The 21,206-nt window shown below is 44.1% G+C and overlaps 1 protein-coding gene across 1 annotated transcript; it reads right to left on the reverse strand.

Moving 5' to 3' along the window:
• Positions 1 to 10,218: 10,218 nt before the first annotated feature.
• LOC109412691 (transformer-2 protein homolog beta) lies at positions 10,219 to 11,387 on the reverse strand. Its single transcript, XM_062847475.1, has 3 exons — positions 11,247 to 11,387; positions 10,639 to 11,186; positions 10,219 to 10,472 (listed from the first exon to the last, which is right to left on the reverse strand). Exons 1-3 carry the CDS (start codon positions 11,247 to 11,249, stop codon positions 10,451 to 10,453), a joined length of 573 nt encoding a protein of 190 aa, XP_062703459.1. The 5' UTR covers positions 11,250 to 11,387; the 3' UTR covers positions 10,219 to 10,450.
• Positions 11,388 to 21,206: the final 9,819 nt, after the last annotated feature.

The following is a 21,206-nucleotide window of genomic DNA, read 5'->3' on the forward strand; positions in this document are numbered from 1 at the left end:
TAAATGAAAATTAAAACTGCGTCTGTGAAGGAACCATAAAACAGTAGATACGCTGTTCCATTGTTTGTTCTACTTGCTGCCGGAAGCAATCGAAAGCTTATGCAAACGACACTGGATCCGTACGTAAAACGTTTATTCCCATCCTTCTCCGGAACGCACGTGTAGACAGATTTTATGCCACTCTTCCCATCGAGGAGAGGTGGATGATGGTAACACACTGCGAGGGTAGATCCTCTCAATGAACTCCGCAACGTATCGGGAAGGCCCAATTTTATGGACTACTTTCCAGGGTCGTTACAAAATATAGCACACTCTACATGAAATTTATAACTCTTTCTGTCGATTCAGCAGAACATTTTCTCCTGTCGATGCACTTCAATGCCGCCGTCGTCGTCGTCATCCTTGGTCAGATGTTGCCTTGACTCATAAAGCATTCCTCGCCATAAAGCACAATTTTCCACCATCCCTTCGCTGTGGGTACCCAAAGGCCCCCCGGTATGGTTCGTACATGGACACAGTTTCCGTCTCGCTGACATAAGGCAGACCCTATGCTCTGGAAGAGTATTCGATATGATAGGACTCCAACCCAGTAAAGACTGTCAGCAGTGGCACAGTAGTGGGAGAGGAATCACCAAACCAAGTGTCGACAGGGAGCAGAAATTGCTCCAAAGGAAATTGAGCAAAAAAAAAATCATCCAATATTTCTCAATTCAAATGTGCAGCGAGCAATTGGCAGCAGCTGGCACAACCAGCATCGAGTCTTTTCCGTTCTAGTGGGCTGGCCGCGAGGGAGGATGGTTTTTATTCATCGATTTATGCATTCGCTTCCGCGTTCCGTTTAATATGGTGCGCGCCTTGGCCATGAAACGACGAATTGTGTTGAAATTAAAAACGAAGGAATTGATAGAGATAGTGTATAGCAAGGTATATTTCCTGCTGATCCTGAAAAAGTCGCGGGGTGTCAGTTGAATCCGTGGCGGGTTTTGGGTCTTACTGATAGTTTTGGAGGATTCCGTCGCTCGGTGTGTAAATTGTGAAAATCTGACATCGTCCAAGAGCTGTTTTAGAGCTGCATCGCAAGAATCTGAGTACATAAACCATGTATTTTTTGCCGGAAGCTCAAGACAATCTGAAAAGGCTTCGTGTCGTCAGCTGAACGGTTCAAAAATAACAGTTGTTTGTCCAATGAAGGTGATTGAAAGGTGGAAGCAGTATCACTTCGAACATTTGAATATGTATTGACATTTTTAGGAAATGAACTGGGCCAGTGTTTTATCAATCAATGTCCAGTTAAAAAAATCATGTTTATCAATCATCAGCTCAAGAGTAATATACCGCTTATTCCTGTATTTATTTATTTTTAACTGAAAGTTTTGAACTAGAAACATTTGAGTGACTTAATTAAGAAAGGATGATATTCGCACCAATTCAATTATTTTTAATGAATTCGTTATATGACCTGAAGCAGGATAGGTGTGGTTTCGTATCGTTTTCGTTATCTTATCAATCACAGTATTAGGTTTGACAGAATTACAGAGATTTTTTATCTAGGTATATCACCTATACTATCACTTGGCGGCAAGTACAATCATACACTATCATCAAGAAGTCTACGAAATTTCCTACGATCGATCCGGCAAACTAGAGTGCAAGTTAAGTGTACTCTCAACGAACAAGAAGGAAACAGCTTCATGTAACAACGGTATGCTGGATTACTACATAAAAGCATACTGCATCAAGGCTCCATCACGATTGGAACGTAATTTCATGAAAAATACCAGCAAGAATAAGGTATGTGAGAATAGGAACAGCGAGTTCTCGTTCCTCTACCGTTTATCGGGAGTTGGCACCTTGGGAGAAATGAAATGAAGTTTGAATTCGCCGGAATATTTAACGATGCACATGGTGCAGCTGTTATTAAATATGACGAAGCGATTGAAAAAGAGGAACGGTTGGGACATTAGGATAGGAGTGCTATGGTCCCAGTAAGGTTGCCTTGCTAGAGTTTCGAATAATAAACTAGCAGATCTCACGTCGAATTAAAAAGAATATCCATCAGGCAATATAAAATATTTAAAACATTTCAGTGGGGTTTGATTGATAGGTTAGAGAGCATCTACGGAGGATAGACAAAATTATCGGGACAGGCAAAATTTTCACTTCTCAAAATATTTTCACTTCTCAAAATATTTTTTACAGCTTCCTAACTTTTCAAAAAGTGAACCAAATATTCTCTAATTTTCACTGTAAATTGATCAACTAATATTAATAAATCATTTAAATGCCCGCTATTTGACTTGAATATAGGTATTTATGTTTCGAAGGAAAACAACCAAATGGCCGGCATTAAATTGAAAAAGTAATGGGATGCATATGAAAAATAGAAAAATTTACAAAAAAAACATAGATTTAAGTTATTTTTAATTTCAAATGAAGTCGAATGTTTTTCAAAGTTCATATATTAGTCATAAATGGTAAAAATTTCATTGCATTGGGTTCAATGAATCCGGAGATATAACAGCTCAAAGTTGACTATCGAATCATTACCCTTTTCTAGAATCTTTAAAACTTCGTGTAGAATAGCCCGATCTTTTCCAAATTTGGACCACCGATACACAACTAGATGATGAACTTACAGTTAAAATTTGAGAATATTTGATGCCCTTTTCCACAAACTTACTTGGAAATGTAGAATTTTGTCAAATTATTCATGTTTTGTTATGATTCATTCTTGATATATTCTATACGGCTTCTCCTATCATAATCATACTCCTAAGATTACAATCTGTAATTCATTTTTGGGATTTAGTGCGTTTTTCAGGGAACTATCAAAGTTACCCCAAAATGAAAATGTGATTCTCACGCAAATGAAAAAAAAAAATAAAAGTCGCCCAAAGCATTTAAAATTGTCAGATCTTTCAATTGCATTTGATAACTGATGCCCCAGTACTTGTTTTAAAAATATAAAATTTGGAGAAATACTGTTACATAGAAAAATATTAGGAAAATTTGCTGAAAAACTATCGAAGCTATCCCATTTTACGGTACTTATTTTCCTGCTGAAAATGATATATTATAACTACAATGCGTACACACTAAAATCAATGGCACTAGAGATTTCCATAAAAAAATACCATAAACTGAATGGTAGTTGACTTGAAAATGCTCCAGAAAATTTGATTTTATTTTATGGTAAAGATACATAACAACCCCCATTTTGTATTGTATATGTGAAATTTACAATACATGCTATGGTGGAAAACAATGGGATCTTTTGTTACTCTATCATTTTAAACAATTGAATGAATGGTAAATATTGCGCATTTAGTTCACCACTGGACTGCGCACTCAGTCTTCATAAGTGCGAAAACCACCAGCGGGTCACCAATCGATCAACTTTTCAGCGCAATCCGTTTTTTGGTTCCTCAGATTTGTGCTCTTGAAAATTTGAGCTGTGGCTTCGTTATATATTCACCTTAATAAAAGTGCGCGATTGCACCATATCCAGTTGATGTCTTCAGCGCACTATTTATTTAATTTATGCTGAATAAGTGCTCTGAAGACACCGAGTTGATTTGTTGCAATCGCGTACTTTTATTTACGTTTTCGCACTCTTGAAAACTCGTGTGATAGTCCAGTGGTGAACTAAATGCGCTATACCATTCATTTCAGCGTGTTGTAACAATACATTCTTTTGTATCTCTATGATCTTTTTCATCAGAGTAAACAGCTCTTCCACAATATATGAACCCACCGATCGCTGTGAAAAGTGTCCCTAACAAAAAAAGAGTTAATGATCAGGGCTTTTATGATCGAAATTCTCAACAAGTAGGGGTAGACGGGGCAATATGGACACCCGGGGCAGAATGGACACCCTCAATATTTTGAAATATGCGAACTTTCTTGAACTTTTAATGAATGGAGAATATAGTCCATTTGTCTAAAACGTAGTTTCAGGAAAGAAACATTCGAAATTAAAATTATACTTGATTTTACACGAAAAAGTTGCGTCCTCCGTTTTTGTGCATGGAAATTATAATTTTCACACCATCTAAAATAAGATTTAGTGATTAATTTATTGCAGATCGATTAAAACCTGATATTTCTAGAACACATGCAATCAGGGTGGCCACTCAATTTTAGTTTTGGAATTCCCGTCTTTTTCCCGGTTTTCCCGGTACGAGTTTTCAACTTTTCCCGGTTTTTCAAAATGGACATTTTTGGAGTACCGTAAAACGCGGTATCATTGATCAGCGGGGTAACATTGATCGGCTTGACCGGCCTCATGAAATGTTCAAACTTCAAACAAGCATTTTTTTTTTTTTTTTATTAGTGGCCTCTTGTTTCCATTATTTGGCCATGTTTGATCTGAAAATACTTTACATATCAATGTTACAACTTATAAAGAAATTTGCAATAGTTTTTAGTAACTTAATGTTTCTACTACAGAGTATTAATTGCAAGTCCGGAAATGCTCCTTCACTGACGATCTCTGTCCAGACGATCCGCCTCCAATTCCCGTAGATATTGCAGTCGAAGAGCAGATGTTCAGGTGACGCTGGGGCCTCTCCACAAGGACAAGTATCATCCTCAACGATGTTATTCCGCTTGAGATGTGACGGTAATCTGGAGTGATTGCTTATCAGCTTTGATAGTAATACGATTTCCCTCCGCGAGAAACCCAGGTCCTTAAACCAAGCTTGTGTTGATACAGTGGGAATTATGCTGTGGCAAAATCTGCCTTTAGTTCCCACATTCCACGCTGATTGCCACACGTTGATAGATCTTGTGCGCGTTGGGTATACAATGTCCAAACAGGTAAATCGGTAGTAGTCTACCCCACCCGATTGACATGCTTCTTTCGCCGCAACGTCAACAGCTTCGTTTAGCTCGATGTTTTGATGAGAAGGTACCCAAAGGAACATAATGTTTGACCCTTTTTCTTCAATGGCCAATACTAGCTGTTTGATTTCAAACCACACCGCAGGAGTGTAGGAAGTGATTCGAATGTTGGAGAGAAACTCTAGGCTGCTCAAGCTATCGGTGAGTACGACATAATCGGCCCTGGGTCTAGCTGCAACAATTTGAACGGCTTTCCGAAGCGCCAGTATCTCTGCGTGAAATACTGAAATCTGATCCGGAAGCTTGATTTGACTCACTGGATGGCCAAATTCGTCTACTACCGCAAAGGCTGTGCCGTTAATGGCTTTGGAACCATCTGTAGCAAGTTGTAGTGCATTTGGATATCGACAGCCAAGAATATTTTGGACGACTTCATTGGCTCTTAAGGATGGATTCGCCGATAGTTTGAGGTGTACCGTTTTGTCGACCGGAACTACTTTTCGTCTCAAGTCCAGTTCAAACTCGAAACATGGCAGCACTTCGAATGTTTCCAATTTACGTTCGGTGTAGGACGTGTATTGTAGGATACTACGACGTAGCCAGGTTGGAGTAGCACCATTGATTGTAGTCTTCACAAACTTGTCGTTCCAGGATTTAGTGGAATATCTTTTTTCGATGAATTTCATTGTTGCTTCTTCCCTTCTGATGGCTAACGGTGTTAGTCCAGCCATCACCTCTAACGATCCAGTATGTGTTGTTTTGGTTGATCCGAGTAGAATGCGTATGCTATGCCATTGGATCCGATCCAGTATAATGGCATCTTTTTCGGGTGCTCCGCCGAAAAAAATTGCCCCGTACTCCAAGACAGGTCTCACGCATGATTTATAGATGTCTGTTTAGAGAACGTCGCCTTGTTGGGTCTCTGGGCGGCACGAGTAAAATCGTTCGTACGACATGGAAAGGGCTGCCACAGGGATCCCCTTTAAGCCCATTGTGCTTTAATCTCCTAATCCATGAACTTTTCAAAGCACCTGACGCTGCCGTTATTCGAGTGGGGTTCGCAGATGATATTACAATTGCTGTACGTGGTGCAAATATAGCAAACAGCGTGATTAAATCCCAAGAGGCAATCGACGAGATGGTTCATAAAATTAACAACCTCGGTCTACAAGTATCCCCAACCAAGTGTTCAGCGATTGTTTTTACAAAAAGGACGATGGAGAATGTGCCTCAATTACGTGTCGAAGATCAAGTTCTGGAATACAGCACATCAATGAAACTGTTGGGTCTACACTTAACACCAACATTACACTGGGGAAAACACTTCTACTACCTCAAACACCGTGCGGGACAGTTCATGAACTTTATGAAGTCCGTCGCTGGCCAAGCATGGGGAGCAGATCCTGGAGCACTTCTGACCAAACAAGCATTTTATATTGAATCAGTTTCTGCTATCGAATGGTATATCGCTATCTGCTATTATTATGCTATTAAATGACATGTAATTTATGGAAATAAACCCCGAATTTATTAAAAAACGGGTATTTTCAACACAAACGAACATTGATCACTGACATGATGAAAAAAGAAGTTTAGTTGAAACGAAGTGTAATTGTGAACAAATATGTTTTACTAAATTGCAGAAATCTATTCTATAACAAATTTTACATCATTCATTTTACATCAGATGTGGAGTAATTCGAGTAATATGCAACCAAACGAATCGATTTTAGGATCTTACAGTGTGACAGTGTGAGTAAAGTACTGTCCTCGTACATACTGTAGATCCTAATACTAATATTTTTTTTTCTGTAGGAAGTGTATCAAAGAAAAGTTTTTGGGAATACGGTCCTGTTGAAGATTAGGTGAATATTTTCGTGGCATCGTAAAGTGAATATTGAACAGAAAAACCTGGCTGGTACTTACGCTGCTTCTGAATACTTAAATTTTACTCGAACAGCTTTCTGGAAATTTAAGTCTTTAAACGAGCCGAAATAAATTTGTCCAATTTTAAATACCGTTTCTAATCACAGAAGTTTGAAAACAATTTTGGACTAAAGACGTAGTAACGTGCTTGCTTCCAGAAATATGTGAAGTATTAATCTTTTATTTCTTACGACTTTAAACAGCCAAAACAAGCGTACTCGAAAAAAAAACTCTGAACAGCATTTTCTGCAAATTGGCTTACTTTGAAATAGTTGTAAATTAAAAGTGTTTTGGATTTTTGATAATCGTTCCACTATTTGAACTGATAGTTAACCCAAAATTAATGGAATCACAATAATATTCTAAATTAGATGTAATTGCTAATTCCGTTTGTCTCAAGTTCGTCGAAAATGTTAAATATTCTGATCGAAAAACACAATTATTTCTCTTCAAATCCAGTTTCAATATTTAACCCTCTATTTCCCATAGATGCTCTAGAGCATCATCGATATTCGATGAACTCGTAACAAACGGAATTAAATTAAATATGATACAATAGTTTTGACAATACAATTGTAATCTCATTAGGTAAACTCAATTACCAATACACACGTTTTAATAGCAAAACTATTGATAAACAATTAAACAACTAATGATTTACAATTGTAAAACTTTTTCGTTGATTTCGAAAACTTTGGCCAATTCAGAATAAGTTTTGTTCGAGCACTTTTTTCGGAAACGCTTTCTTGTCATAGAAATAGTCGTTCAAAATCGTGGGAAGGAAAGGGTTAATACTTTATGAAATTGTTTATGTTTGAAATGATGCTGCAGTTCTAAATTTATTCACAAATTCGATAATGAATAAGCAATATTTTAAGAAAAGCAAGGTTGTACAGGATCTAAATCGATAATTTGAATATAGCTTTCTGATACAGATTATCGATAAGTTGTATAAAATTCAAATATGTTCACCAAATTTCTCTCAACAAAAATTTTCCCGGTAATCATCTCAAATTCCCGGCATTTTCCCGCTTTTTTCCCGGTCGTTCTGAATTCCCGTCTTTTCTTGTTGGGTTTAATCACCGTTAACTAGTATATATCTATTTTATTGATATTTATCGGTGAACGAGTAAAACAATATCGTTTTTTGCGTGACGTTTCGGCCTAATCACTTTTCAGCTATCTTCAGACGCCTACAAGTTTATTACAAAAAAATTACCATTAAACAAGATTTATACATTTTCATTTTTTTCACCCCACAACTCACAATTTGATCGCCGCAGCTGATGCTACCTCCTATCCAGCTGGGAGATCACGTACCACTGTCTAGTAGGGTACTATGCGGTTGTGGTGCGCGTCCTCTCTCGTTTCCTCTTCGTCGTCTATCGTTGTTCGTCACTTGTCGTAGCTTAAACACTAACGCATTGTAGTTCGTGTTGAACAATCCACATTCACGCTGGAGGTTCACTGTATTAGTTTCCCCTGCCAGCTTGATGTGGAATGTCTCCGCGACGACTCTGCTCTCCTGGTCGGCGATGCGTTCAATTATTTTCGTCTCGTCAAAATTGAACACATGGCCGTCACATAGTGTGTGGTGCGTCAATCCAGTCCTGTTGTCTTTCCGTTTCACGTCATTTTTGTGTTCGTTGATTCTCGTGTGCAGTTTTCTTCCCGTCTGTCCGATGTACACCTTTCCATCCCCTGTTCCACACGGTGTATGTGGTTAGTACAGCCTTTTTGAAAGAAGCGGCAAGGGAAAAATATAATCTAAATCACAAACCAACCAAATTCTTCGATTTCAGTATATTTTCGGTTAAATGTTCACTGTAGTAGACATAGGGTGAAACAAATTGGACAAAAAACGACAGCAGTGGAAAACAGTTGTTCTAGGCACAGCTGTACATGCCGACAAAAACGAAGCATAATCCAAAACAGCCTGAATTTAAATTAACTGAACAAAAATGAACTACTTCGGCGTATTATGCATCCATAATAGTTGTTTTGTAATGAAATGACTTTATAGGTGTAAATAATGTACGAAATTCGTTAAAGTCTCATGGTGTCCATATTGCCCCATGGGGGATCTGTGTCATTTGGCATAAGGCCGTTTGGCATAAGGTCACTTGGCATAAAGACATTTGGCATAATGGTCATTTGGCATAATGGACACTTGGCATAATAAAGAAGGGTGCATTTATATTATGCCAAATGACCGTTATGCCAAATGTCTTTATGCCAAGTGACCTTATGCCAAACAACCTTATGCCAAATGACTTTATGCCAAATGTCCCGCTCCCATTTTATACGTCTAATCACTCATTTTACGCTCACTGTATTTTCTTAGTTGTCTTCCATAGCGGTGTAGGGCGACCGCCGATGACCGCAGCATAACGTTGTCAGTAACGGAGGGCGGCGTTGGCCGCCGGGAAGGGCGGCTTCGGCTGCATTGTGGATTGGTGACGAAGGGTGTTCGCCACAGTAAACAGCTATGTTATAGCCGCTACTCGGATTGGGGTGGGCCGCCACGGGGGGCAGCATGAGGCGGCTTAGGTCGTGATAACGAACTGCACTGAAAAACGGTGCTCGCCGCGACATAGTTCGGCGATGGCCGCAGCGATGTTCGGAGAAACGTGGCAAACAAACACCGACTCATTATCCTCTGCTCCTGATATTTACCTATCAGCTCATGAGCCATTTTATATATAATACTATGGTATACTATAGTATACGAAGTGACAACAATAGTCCTGTTCAACGACGTAGGTTGAACATGCTCGAAGTTGCTGCAGCCTACTCTTATCCATTTTGTCAACAAACGGGAAAGAGCGGGATGGAGCAAGTTCAACCTACGTCGTTGAACAGGACTAATGTTGATGATGATATTGATTTTCACGGGTTATTGGACGCTACCTCCTGTCAAAATTCATTCATAAAATCGGCTCGTAAAATGGACTATTGTTCTTGGATCTCTCTATCCGCTTCGAGAACCAAACTTGAAATTCCTCTCGAGGACAGCTTGACATAACGCCCAAAACACAACTTTTGCCTACACTATATTTGAATGGGATGTTGAAAGAAGTTTCGCGAGCGTTATTACCGTTGAGGACAAGGAAGTGGCATCCCTATCCCACCAATGCAATGTTTTCGTAGCCAACATAACTGCGGCTCAAGCGTACGGATCAAGCTGACAACCTATCTTTTAAACACAGCAGCATAGTTTTAATGCTGGGTAAGAAAACAAGAAGGCCATAACAGTCCCCTGGTTGAGGACGGTAACACCCTTCGCATGGGCTTGAAATATCCTGCGATCCTAATTTTTCTAGCAACGCGTACTAAACAATACTACTAACAATACGGATACCGTGAATAAATCAAAGTCGCGTTCAATTCAATGTATTTTGAATCATATATAATCGAGGAAAACATCTGAGCCACTCACCAGTTATTAAAGTAAAAAAAAAATATGGAAGATATTAGTTCACCAAGAGAAACAACTAGCAATCAGAAGTCCCCGAGCTGGATCCGACCGGGCGAAATCGTGGATGAACAAATGGAACCGTTGGCGATGGGGATTTGCGTTGGACAATCCGGCGTTCTAAATCGCATCCAAACGAGCTGATGGAAAATTCAGTGTCAATAAGTGGCACGCTGTAGCTGGGCGTTGCTTCTGGTGGTAATTCACTTACCTTCTTTCTGGACGCGACCTGGAAACATTGATAAATAAATCTCATCAAATAAAAGCGTTGACAGGTTTTGTATGTTTCTAAACGAATTATTTAAAAGAAGCAAACGAGTTCTACGACTATGTACAAATCTTGGTGATGACCTGAAAACATTAATTTAACTCCCATTCCATTATTTCATACTCACCGTCGTCGCTCAATTCTGATCCTATCCGGTCCCATGTACCTGCCGGGTGTCGGCGAATGGGGTCGATCCGTCATAGAAAAGTCCACTCGAAGCCGCCGTCCGTCAAACTTCATGCCGTCAGATCGCGCTTTGGCACTAACGGCATCCCTACGATTCCGGAAGTAGACGAAGCCAAATCCGCGCGATTCCCGTGTCTTTGGTTCGCACACCACCCGGATGCACTCGATTGGACCATACTCAGAGAAGAGTCGCCTGAGATCTCTTTCGGTGGTGCGAGGACTCATTCCGAACACACCCAAACAGAACCACTGGGAGAATTTCCCGGCGCCCGACCTCTTCGAAGGTGAACCGGACGACCGGCGGCGCCGTCGAATAGGAAGCACCTGAGATCTTGGAGCACGTTGCTGTGGAGGGTCAAACCTTGATGGTGGTGGTGGCGAAGGGCTCCGATGGTTTCGAATGCGGTCACGAGATCTTCTTCTGATTCCCATGCGTGCTCGCAGCGGTTCCGGGCTCTGCCCCATGGATCGATCGCGACGTCGGCTCGGCTGGTCAAGTATGAAGCTTTTACTACTAAAATCCTATAGAAATAGTATTGAGATACATACCATGGACACAGATTACTGATGATCACAAGAAAATTCCAAACCTAGAATTATATTTCGGAACAGTTTCACAAAAACACCGGTCAAAATCTGCGTAAAACGGCGGAAATCAATGAGTAATCACGCACCTGTTGTAATGCTTTGTTTTGATTATGCAGACAGTTAGTGATGTCGCAAATTAATCGATTATCCCAACTAATCGATTAATCGTTCCACTAATCGATTAAATTTTAATCGATAACCGCCTTGCTCGATTAATCGGATAATCGATTATTTGGTTCGATTATTTTACCGATTATAGCTTAGTACTCAGATCGCAAGAAATGAGGTCAAGGAAAAAAGTGCATTTTTACCAAAGTAATTTTGACAGTCGATCTTGAGAGAGAAAAAAGAAAAAAAAAATCGACGAAACTCTTTGTTTACCAATCTGACTGACTTGGAATGGAACCGGGACAATCGGCAAGAACAAGCGAACTCCCCTCCCAGGAGCAGGCATGAATCAACTGATCTGGACCACAGCAAACTGGAAGATTGACCAGCAATTCGAAGCGCTCCAGCTCTATTTGACCGGTGATATTCTGAGCGGGCCAACTGGCTGTTTGCTGCAACCAGACACGATTTGTTTTAGAAAATATCCGGCTGCTGGAAAAATGTGATTTCGAATTCGAAAAGAAATTGCTTCGGGTATTCGGAAAATCCACCGGAGCCTCCTCCAGGGATTCATCCAGGAATTCCGTAGAGGATTCTTCCCAGAAATTCCTTCGGTGATTCCTCCAGCAATTTGTGCAGATATAACTCCAGGAATTCCTCCGGGGATTCATCCTTAAAATCCTTCTAAACTTCCTCCAGGGCTTCTTCCGGGAATTCCTCCGACGATTCTTTCAGAAATTTATCTGAAGACTCCTTCAGAAATTCCTCCAGGAATTTCATCGGTGATTCCTCCAGGAATTCCCCGGGGATTCATCCATGAAATCCTTCTAAGATTCCTCCTGGGATTCTTCCGGGGATTCCTTCAGGAATTTCTCCAAGGATTCCTTCGGAGATTCCTCCAGGAATTCCTCCGGAGATTCATCTGTGAATTCCTTCGGAGATTCATCCGTGAATTCCTTCGGAGATTCCTTCAGGAATTCCATCGGAGATTCCTCCGAGGTTTCTTCCAGAGATGCATCCATGGAAGCCTTCTAGGATTCCTCCAGGACTTTTTCCAGGGATTCATTCAGAAATTGCTCCGGGGATGCCTTCAGAAATTCGTCCAGGGATCCCTTCAGAGATTCCTCCGAAAATTGCATCGAAGATTCTTCCGGGAATTCCATCGGAGATTCCTCCGGGGTTTCCTCCAGGAATTCCTCCGGGGATTCCTCCAGGAATTCCTCCGGGGATTCCTCCAGGAATTTCTCCGGGGATTCTTCCAGGAATTCCTCCGGGGATTCCTCCAGGAATTCCTCCGGGGATTCCTCCAGGAATTCCTCCGGAGATTCCTCCAGGAATTCCTCCGGGGATTCCTCCAGGAATTCCTCCGGAGATTCCTCCAGGAATTCCTCCGGAGATTCCTCCAGGAATTCCTCCGGAGATTCCTCCAGGAATTCCTCCGGAGATTCCTCCAGGAATTCCTCCGGAGATTCCTCCAGGAATTCCTCCGGAGATTCCTCCAGGAATTCCTCCGGGGATTCCTCCAGGAATTCCTCCGGGGATTCCTCCAGGAATTCCTCCGGGGATTCCTCCAGGAATTCCTCCGGGGATTCCTCCAGGAATTCCTCCGGGGATTCCTCCAGGAATTCCTCCGGGGATTCCTCCAGGAATTCCTCCGGGGATTCCTCCAGGAATTCCTCCGGGGATTCCTCCAGGAATTCCTCCGGGGATTCCTCCAGGAATTCCTCCGGGGATTCCTCCAGGAATTCCTCCGGGGATTCCTCCAGGAATTCCTCCGGGGATTCCTTCAGGAATTCCTCCAGGGATTCCTCCAGGAATTCCTCCGGGGATTCCTCCAGGAATTCCTCCGGGGATTCCTCCAGGAATTCCTCCGGGGATTCCTCCAGGAATTCCTCCGGGGATTCCTCCAGGAATTCCTCCGGGGATTCCTCCAGGAATTCCTCCGGGGATTCCTCCAGGAATTCCTCCGGGGATTCCTCCAGGAATTCCTCCGGGGATTCCTCCAGGAATTCCTCCGGGGATTCCTCCAGGAATTCCTCCGGGGATTCCTCCAGGAATTCCTCCGGGGATTCCTCCAGGAATTCCTCCGGGGATTCCTCCAGGAATTCCTCCGGGGATTCCTCCAGGAATTCCTCCGGGGATTCCTCCAGGAATTCCTCCGGGGATTCCTCCAGGAATTCCTCCGGGGATTCCTCCAGGAATTCCTCCGGGGATTCCTCCAGGAATTCCTCCGGGGATTCCTCCAGGAATTCCTCCGGGGATTCCTCCAGGAATTCCTCCGGGGATTCCTCCAGGAATTCCTCCGGGGATTCCTCCAGGAATTCCTCCGGGGATTCCTCCAGGAATTCCTCCGGGGATTCCTCCAGGAATTCCTCCGGGGATTCCTCCGGGGATTCCTCCAGGAATTCCTCCGGGGATTCCTCCAGGAATTCCTCCGGGGATTCCTCCAGGAATTCCTCCGGGGATTCCTCCAGGAATTCCTCCGGGGATTCCTCCAGGAATTCCTCCGGGGATTCCTCCAGGAATTCCTCCGGGGATTCCTCCAGGAATTCCTCCGAGGAATCCTCCAGGAATTCCTCCGGGGATTCCTCCAGGAATTCCTCCGGGGATTCCTCCAGGAATTCCTCCGGGGATTCCTCCAGGAATTCCTCCGGGGATTCCTCCAGGAATTCCTCCGGGGATTCCTCCAGGAATTCCTCCGGGGATTCCTCCAGGAATTCCTCCGGGGATTCCTCCAGGAATTCCTCCGGGGATTCCTCCAGGAATTCCTCCGGGGATTCCTCCAGGAATTCCTCCGGGGATTCCTCCAGGAATTCCTCCGGGGATTCCTCCAGGAATTCCTCCGGGGATTCCTCCAGGAATTCCTCCGGGGATTCCTCCAGGAATTCCTCCGGGGATTCCTCCAGGAATTCCTCCGGGGATTCCTCCAGGAATTCCTCCGGGGATTCCTCCAGGAATTCCTCCGGGGATTCCTCCAGGAATTCCTCCGGGGATTCCTCCAGGAATTCCTCCGGGGATTCCTCCAGGAATTCCTCCGGGGATTCCTCCAGGAATTCCTCCGGGGATTCCTCCAGGAATTCCTCCGAGGATTCCTCCAGGAATTCCTCCGGGGATTCCTCCGGGGATTCCTCCAGGAATTCCTCCAGGAATTCCTCCGGGGATTCCTCCGGGGATTCCTCCAGGAATTCCTCCGGGGATTCCTCCAGGAATTCCTCCGGGGATTCCTCCAGGAATTCCTCCGGGGATTCCTCCAGGAATTCCTCCGGGGATTCCTCCAGGAATTCCTCCGGGGATTCCTCCAGGAATTCCTCCGGGGATTCCTCCAGGAATTCCTCCGGGGATTCCTCCAGGAATTCCTCCGGGGATTCCTCCAGGAATTCCTCCGGGGATTCCTCCAGGAATTCCTCCGGGGATTCCTCCAGGAATTCCTCCGGGGATTCCTCCAGGAATTCCTCCGGGGATTCCTCCAGGAATTCCTCCGGGGATTCCTCCAGGAATTCCTCCGGGGATTCCTCCAGGAATTCCTCCGGGGATTCCTCCAGGAATTCCTCCGGGGATTCCTCCAGGAATTCCTCCGGGGATTCCTCCAGGAATTCCTCCGGGGATTCCTCCAGGAATTCGTCTAGGAATTCCTCCAGGAATTCTTCCAGGGATTCCAACAGGAATACCTCCAGGAATTCTTCCAGGAATTCTTCCAGGAATTCTTCCAGGAATTCTTCCAGGAATTCTTCCAGGAATTCTTCCAGGAATTCTTCCAGGAATTCTTCCAGGAATTCTTCCAGGAATTCTTCCAGGAATTCTTCCAGGAATTCTTCCAGGAATTCTTCCAGGAATTCTTCCAGGAATTCTTCCAGGAATTCTTCCAGGAATTCTTCCAGGAATTCTTCCAGGAATTCTTCCAGGAATTCTTCCAGGAATTCTTCCAGGAATTCCTCCAGGAATTCTTCCAGGAATTCCTCCAGGAATTCTTCCAGGAATTCCTCCAGGAATTCTTCCAGGAATTCCTCCTGGGATTCCTCCAGGAATTCCTCCAGGGATTCCTCCAGGAATTCCTCCAGGGATTCCTCCAAGGATTCCTTAGGTAGTTCCTCCATGAATTCCTTCAGGAATTTCACCACGATTTCTTCCGGTAATTTCTCCAGGAATTCCTTCGAGAATTCCTCCAGGGATCCCTCCATGAATTCCTACAGGGTTTCTCCCAAGAATTTATTCGGGGATTCCTCCAAGTAATTCCTTTATGAATTCATTCGGAAATTTCACCAGGAATTCTTTCGGGAATTTCTCCAGGAATTCCTCCAGAGATTCCTCCAGGAGTTCCTCCAGAAATTTCTCCAGGAATTCCTCCAGGGATTTCCCCCAGGATTTCTCCCGGAATTCCTCCAGAGATTCTTCCAAGAATTCCTCCAAGTATTCCTCCAGGGATTTTTCCAGGATTTCCTTTAGAGATTTCTCTAGGAATTCTTCTAGGGATTTCTCCAGGAATTTCTCTAGGGATTTCTCCAGGAATTCTTCTTGAGATTTCTCCAGGAATTCCTCTACGGATTTCTCCAGGAATTCCTCTAGAGATTTCTCCAGGAATTTCTTTTGGGATTTCTCCAGGAATTCCTCTAGGGATTTCTTCAGGAATTCCTCTAGAGATTTCTCCAGGAATTCCTGAAGAAATCCCTCATGGAATTCCTCGAGGAAGTCTTCCAGAAATTGCTTCCGGAATTTCTCCAAGGAATCCTCCCTTAATTCTTCCAGGGATTTGTCAAGGAATTCCTCTAGGGATTCTTCAAGAGATTCCTCCAGGTATTCCATAAGAAATCCCTCATGGGATTCTTTCAGGAAGTCCTCAAGGGATTCCTCCCGGAATTACTCCAGGGATTCCTCCCTCAATTCCTCCAGGGATTCCTTAGGAATTTCTCCGGGGATTCTCAAGGGAATACCTCCAAGGATTTTTCCAGGATAATTCCTCCAGAGATTCCTTAAAGAATCCTTAATGGGATTCTCTCGGGAAGTTTTCCAGGGAATTCTCCAGAAATTCATCAAGGGAATCATCTATCAATTCCTTCAGGAATTTATTCTGGTATTTCTCTTGGGATTCCTCAGGGCTGGATCTAAGGGGGCCGGGCCCCATCCGCTCTGGCCCCGGACCCCCACAATCCTTAATCCTGGCCTGAATTCTACCAAGACTTCTGCCTGATATTCCTCCATGATTTCTGCGTGGAATTTTTCCAGTATGTCATCCTGGCATTCCAAACTATTTGTAAAATTCACCGATGGAAATCCTTGAAGAAATTTCTGAAGAAATCCCGAAAGGAGTACTTAAAGAAATCCAGAAAGAAATTTCTTTAAAACGCCAGAAGCAATTTCTGGAGAAATCCCAGAAGCGATTTCTGCAGAAATCCCAAAAGGAATTCCAGAAAACATCCTGAAAGAGATTTCTGGAAGAATCCCCGAAGGAATTTCTGGAACAATCCCCGCAGGAATTCCTGGAGGATTCGCAGAAGGAATTTCTGGAGGATTCCCAGAAGAAATTACTTGAGATACTTCCGATGGAATTCCCTGAACAACGGAAGAATTATTTGAGGTGTCTCCAAAGAAATTCGGTGAGAAATCCCGAAAGGAATTCCTGGAGGAATACCCGAAGGAATTCCCGGACGAATCTCCGAAGAAATTGGATTTTGAGAAATTCGTTGAGAAATCCCTAAAGGAATTCCTGGGGGAATACTCGAAGAAATTCCTGGAGGAGTCTCCGGAGGAATTCCTGGAGGAAACCCCGGAGGAATCTCCGATGGAATTCCCGGAAGAATCTCCGGTGCAATTTTCGGAGGAATCTCCGAAGGGATCCTGGAAGAATTTCTGAAGGCATCCCCGGAAGAATTTCTGAAGGAATCCCCGGAAAAAGTCCTGGAGGAATCCTAGAAGGTTTCTATAGATAAATCTCTGGAAGAAACCCAGGAGGAATCTCCGATGGAATTCCTGGAGGAATCCCCGGAGAAATACCTGGAGGAATCCCCGGAGGAATTCCTGAAAGAATTCCTGGAGGAACTCCTGGAAGAATTCCTTGAGGAATTCCTGGAGGAATTGCTGGATAAATTCCTGGAGGAATTGCTGGAAGAATTCCTGGATGAATTCCTGAACGAATTCCCGGAAGAATCCCTGGAGAAATTCCTGGAGGAATCCTCGAAGGAATTCCTGGAGGAATCCCCGAAAGGAATTCCTGAAGGAAACCCCGAAGGAATTCCTGGAGGAATCTCCGAAGGAATTTCTGGAGGAATCCCCGAAGGAATTCCTGGAAGAATTGCTGGAAGAATTCCTGGAAGAATTCCTGGAAAAATTCCTGGAGGAACTCCTGGAAGAATTTCTCGAAGAATTCCTTGAGGAATTCCTGGATGAATTCCTGGAGGAATTGCTGGATGAATTCCTGGAGGAATTGCTGGAAGAATTCCTGGATGAATTCCTGAACGAATTCCCGGAGGAATCCCTGGAGAAATTCCTGGAGGAATCCTCGAAGGAATTCCTGGAGGAATCCCCGAAGGAATTCCTGGAGGAATCCCCGAAGGAATTCCTGGAGGAATCCCCGAAGGAATTCCTGGAGGAATCCCCGAAGGAATTCCTGGAAGAATTCCTGGAGGAATTTCTGGAGGAAATCCTGGAAGAATTCCTGGAGGAATTCCTGGAGGAATTCCTGAAAGAATTTCTGGAGGAATTCTTGGAGGAATTCCTGGAAGAATTCCTGAAGGAGCTCCTGGAAGAATGCCTGGAGGAACTCCTGGAAGAATTCCTGGAGGAACTCCTGGAAGAATTCCTGGAGGATTTCCTGGAAGAATTCCTTGAGGAATTCCTGGATGAATTCCTGGAGGAATTGCTGGATGAATTCCTGGAGGAATCGCTGGAAGAATTCCTGGATGAATTCCTGAACGAATTCTCGGAGGAATCCCTGGAGGAATCCCCGAAGGAATTCCTGAAGGAACCCCCGAAGGCATTCCTGGAGGTATCTCCGAAGGAATTCCTGGAGGAATCCCCGAAGGAATTCCTGGAGGAATCCCCGGAGGAATTCCTGGAGGAATCCCCGAAGGAATTCCTGGAGGAATCCCCGAAGGAATTTCTGGAGGAATCCCCGGAGAAATTCCTGGAGGAATTCCTGGAAGAATTCCAGGAGGAATTCCTGGAAGAATTCCTGGAGGAATTCCTGGAAGAATTCCTGGAGGAATTCCTGGAAGAATTCCTGGAGGAATTCCTGGAAGAATTCCTGGAGGAATTCCTGGAAGAATTCCTGGAGGAATTCTTGGAGGAATTCCTGGAAGAATTTCTGGAGGAATTCTTGGAAGAATTCCTGGAAGAATTCCTGAAGGAGCTCCTGGAAGAATTCCTGAAGGAATTCCTGGAAGAATTCCTGTAGGAATTCCTGGAGGAATTCCTGTAAGAATTCCTGGAGGAATTCCTGTAAGAATTCCTGGAGGAATTCCTGGAAAGATTTCCTGGAGGAATTCCTGGAGGAATTTCTGGAGGAATCCCTGGAGGAATTCCTGGAAGAATTCCTGGAGGAATTCCTGGAAGAATTCCTGGAGGAATTCCTGGAAGAATTCCTTGAAGAATTCCTGGAAGAATTCCTGGAGGAATTCCTGGAAGAATTCCTGGAGGAATTCCTGGAAGAATTCCTGGAGGAATTCCTGGAAGAATTCCTGGAGGAATTCCTGGAAGAATTCCTGGAGGACTTCCTGGAAGAATTCCTGGAGGAATTCCTGGAAGAATTCCTGGAGGAATTCCTGGAAGAATTCCTGGAGGAATTCCTGGAAGAATTCCTGGAAGAATTCCTGGAGGAATTCCTGGAGGAATCCCCGAAGGAATTCCTGAAGGAACCCCCGAAGGAATTCCTGAAGGATCCCCCGAAGGAATTCCTGGAGGAATTCCTGGAACAATTCCTGGAGGAATTCCTGGAACAATTCCTGGAGGAATTCCTGGAAGAATTCCTGGAGGAATTCCTGGAGGAATTCTAGGAAGAATTCCTGGAGGAATTCCTGGAGGAATCCCCGAAGGAATTCCTGGAGGAATTCCTGGAAGAATTCCTGGAGGAATTCCTGGAAGAATTCCTGGAGGAATTCCAGGAAGAATTCCTGGAGGAATCCCCGAAGGAATTCCTGAAGGAACCCCCGAAGGAATTCCTGAAGGATCCCCCGAAGGAATTCTTGGAGGAATTTCTGGAAGAATTCCTGGAGGAATTCCTGGAAGAATTCCTGGAGGAATTCCTGGAGGAATCCCCGAAGGAATTCCTGAAGGAACCCCCGAAGGAATTCCTGGAGGAATCTCCGAAGGAATTCCTGGAGGAATTCCTGGAAGAATTCCTGGAAGAATTCCTGGAGAAATTCCTGGAAGAATTCCTGGATGAATTCCTGGAAGAACTCCTGGAGGAATTCTTGGAAGAATTCCTGGAAGAATTCCTGGAGGAACTCCGGGAAGAATTCCTGGAGGAACTCCTGGAAGAATTTCTGGAGAAACTCCTGGAAGAATTCCTAGAGGAATTCCTGGATGAATTCCTGGAGGAATTGCTGGATGAATTCCTGGAGGAATTGCTGGAAGAATTCCTAGAGGAATTCCTAAACGAATTCCCGGAGGAATCCCCGAAGGAATTCCTGGAGGAATCCCGGAAGGAATTCCTGGAGGAATCCCCGAAGGAATTCCTGGAGGATTCCCCGAAGGAATTCCTGGAGGAATCCCCGGAGGAATTCCTGGAGGAATCCCCGAAGGAATTCCTGGAGGAATTCCTGGAAGAATTCCTGGAGGAATTCCTGGAAGAATTCCTGGAGGAATTCCTGGAAGAATTCCTGGAGGAATTCCTGGAAGAATTCCTGAAGGAATTCCTGGAAGAATTCCTGCAGGAATTCCTGGAAGAATTCCTGGAGGAATTCCTTGAGGAATCCCCGAAGGAATTCCTGAAGGAACCCCCGAAGGAATTCCTGAAGGATCCCCCGAAGGAATTCCTGGAGGAATTCCTGGAAGAATTCCTGGAAGAATTCCTGGAGGAATTCCTGGAGGAATTCCTGGAAGAATTCCTGGAGGAATTCCTGGAGGAATCCCCGAAGGAATTCCTGAAGGAACCCCCGAAGGAATTCCTGAAGGAACCCCCGAAGGAATTCCTGGAGGAATCTCCGAAGGAATTCCTGGAGGAATTCCTGGAGAAATTCCTGGAAGAACTCCTGGAGGAATTCTTGGAAGAATTCCTTGAAGAATTCCTGGAGGAACTCCGGGAAGAATTCCTGGAGGAACTCCTGGAAGAATTTCTGGAGAAACTCTCGGAAGAATTCCTGGAGGAACTCCTGAAAGAATTCCTGGAGGAACCCGAAGGAATTCCTGGAGGAATCCCGGAAGGAATTCCTGGAGGAATCCCCGAAGGAATTCCTGGAGGAATCCCCGAAGGAATTCCTGGAGGAATCCCCGAAGGAATTCCTGGAGGAATCCCCGAAGGAATTCCTGGAGGAATCCCCGAAGGAATTCCTGGAGGAATCCCCGATGGAATTCCTGGAGGAATCACCGATGGAATTCCTGGAGAAATCCCCGAAGGAATTCCTGGAGGAGTCACGAAGGAATTCCTGGAGGAATCCCCGAAGGAATTCCTGGAGGAATCTCCGAAGGAATTCCTGGAGAAACCCACATGGGAACTTCTACAGGAATCCCCGAAAGGAATTCCTGGAGATATCTCTGAAGGAATTTCAGTAAGAATCCCCGAGGAATTCCCCGGAGGAATTCTTGGAAGAATGCCCGGAGGAATCTTAGGAGAAATTATTATAAGAATACTCAGAGGAAATCTTGGAAGAATTTTCAGAGGAA

This window comes from Aedes albopictus, chromosome 2, assembly GCF_035046485.1.
Source record: "Aedes albopictus strain Foshan chromosome 2, AalbF5, whole genome shotgun sequence".
Taxonomy (NCBI): Eukaryota; Metazoa; Arthropoda; class Insecta; order Diptera; family Culicidae; genus Aedes; species Aedes albopictus.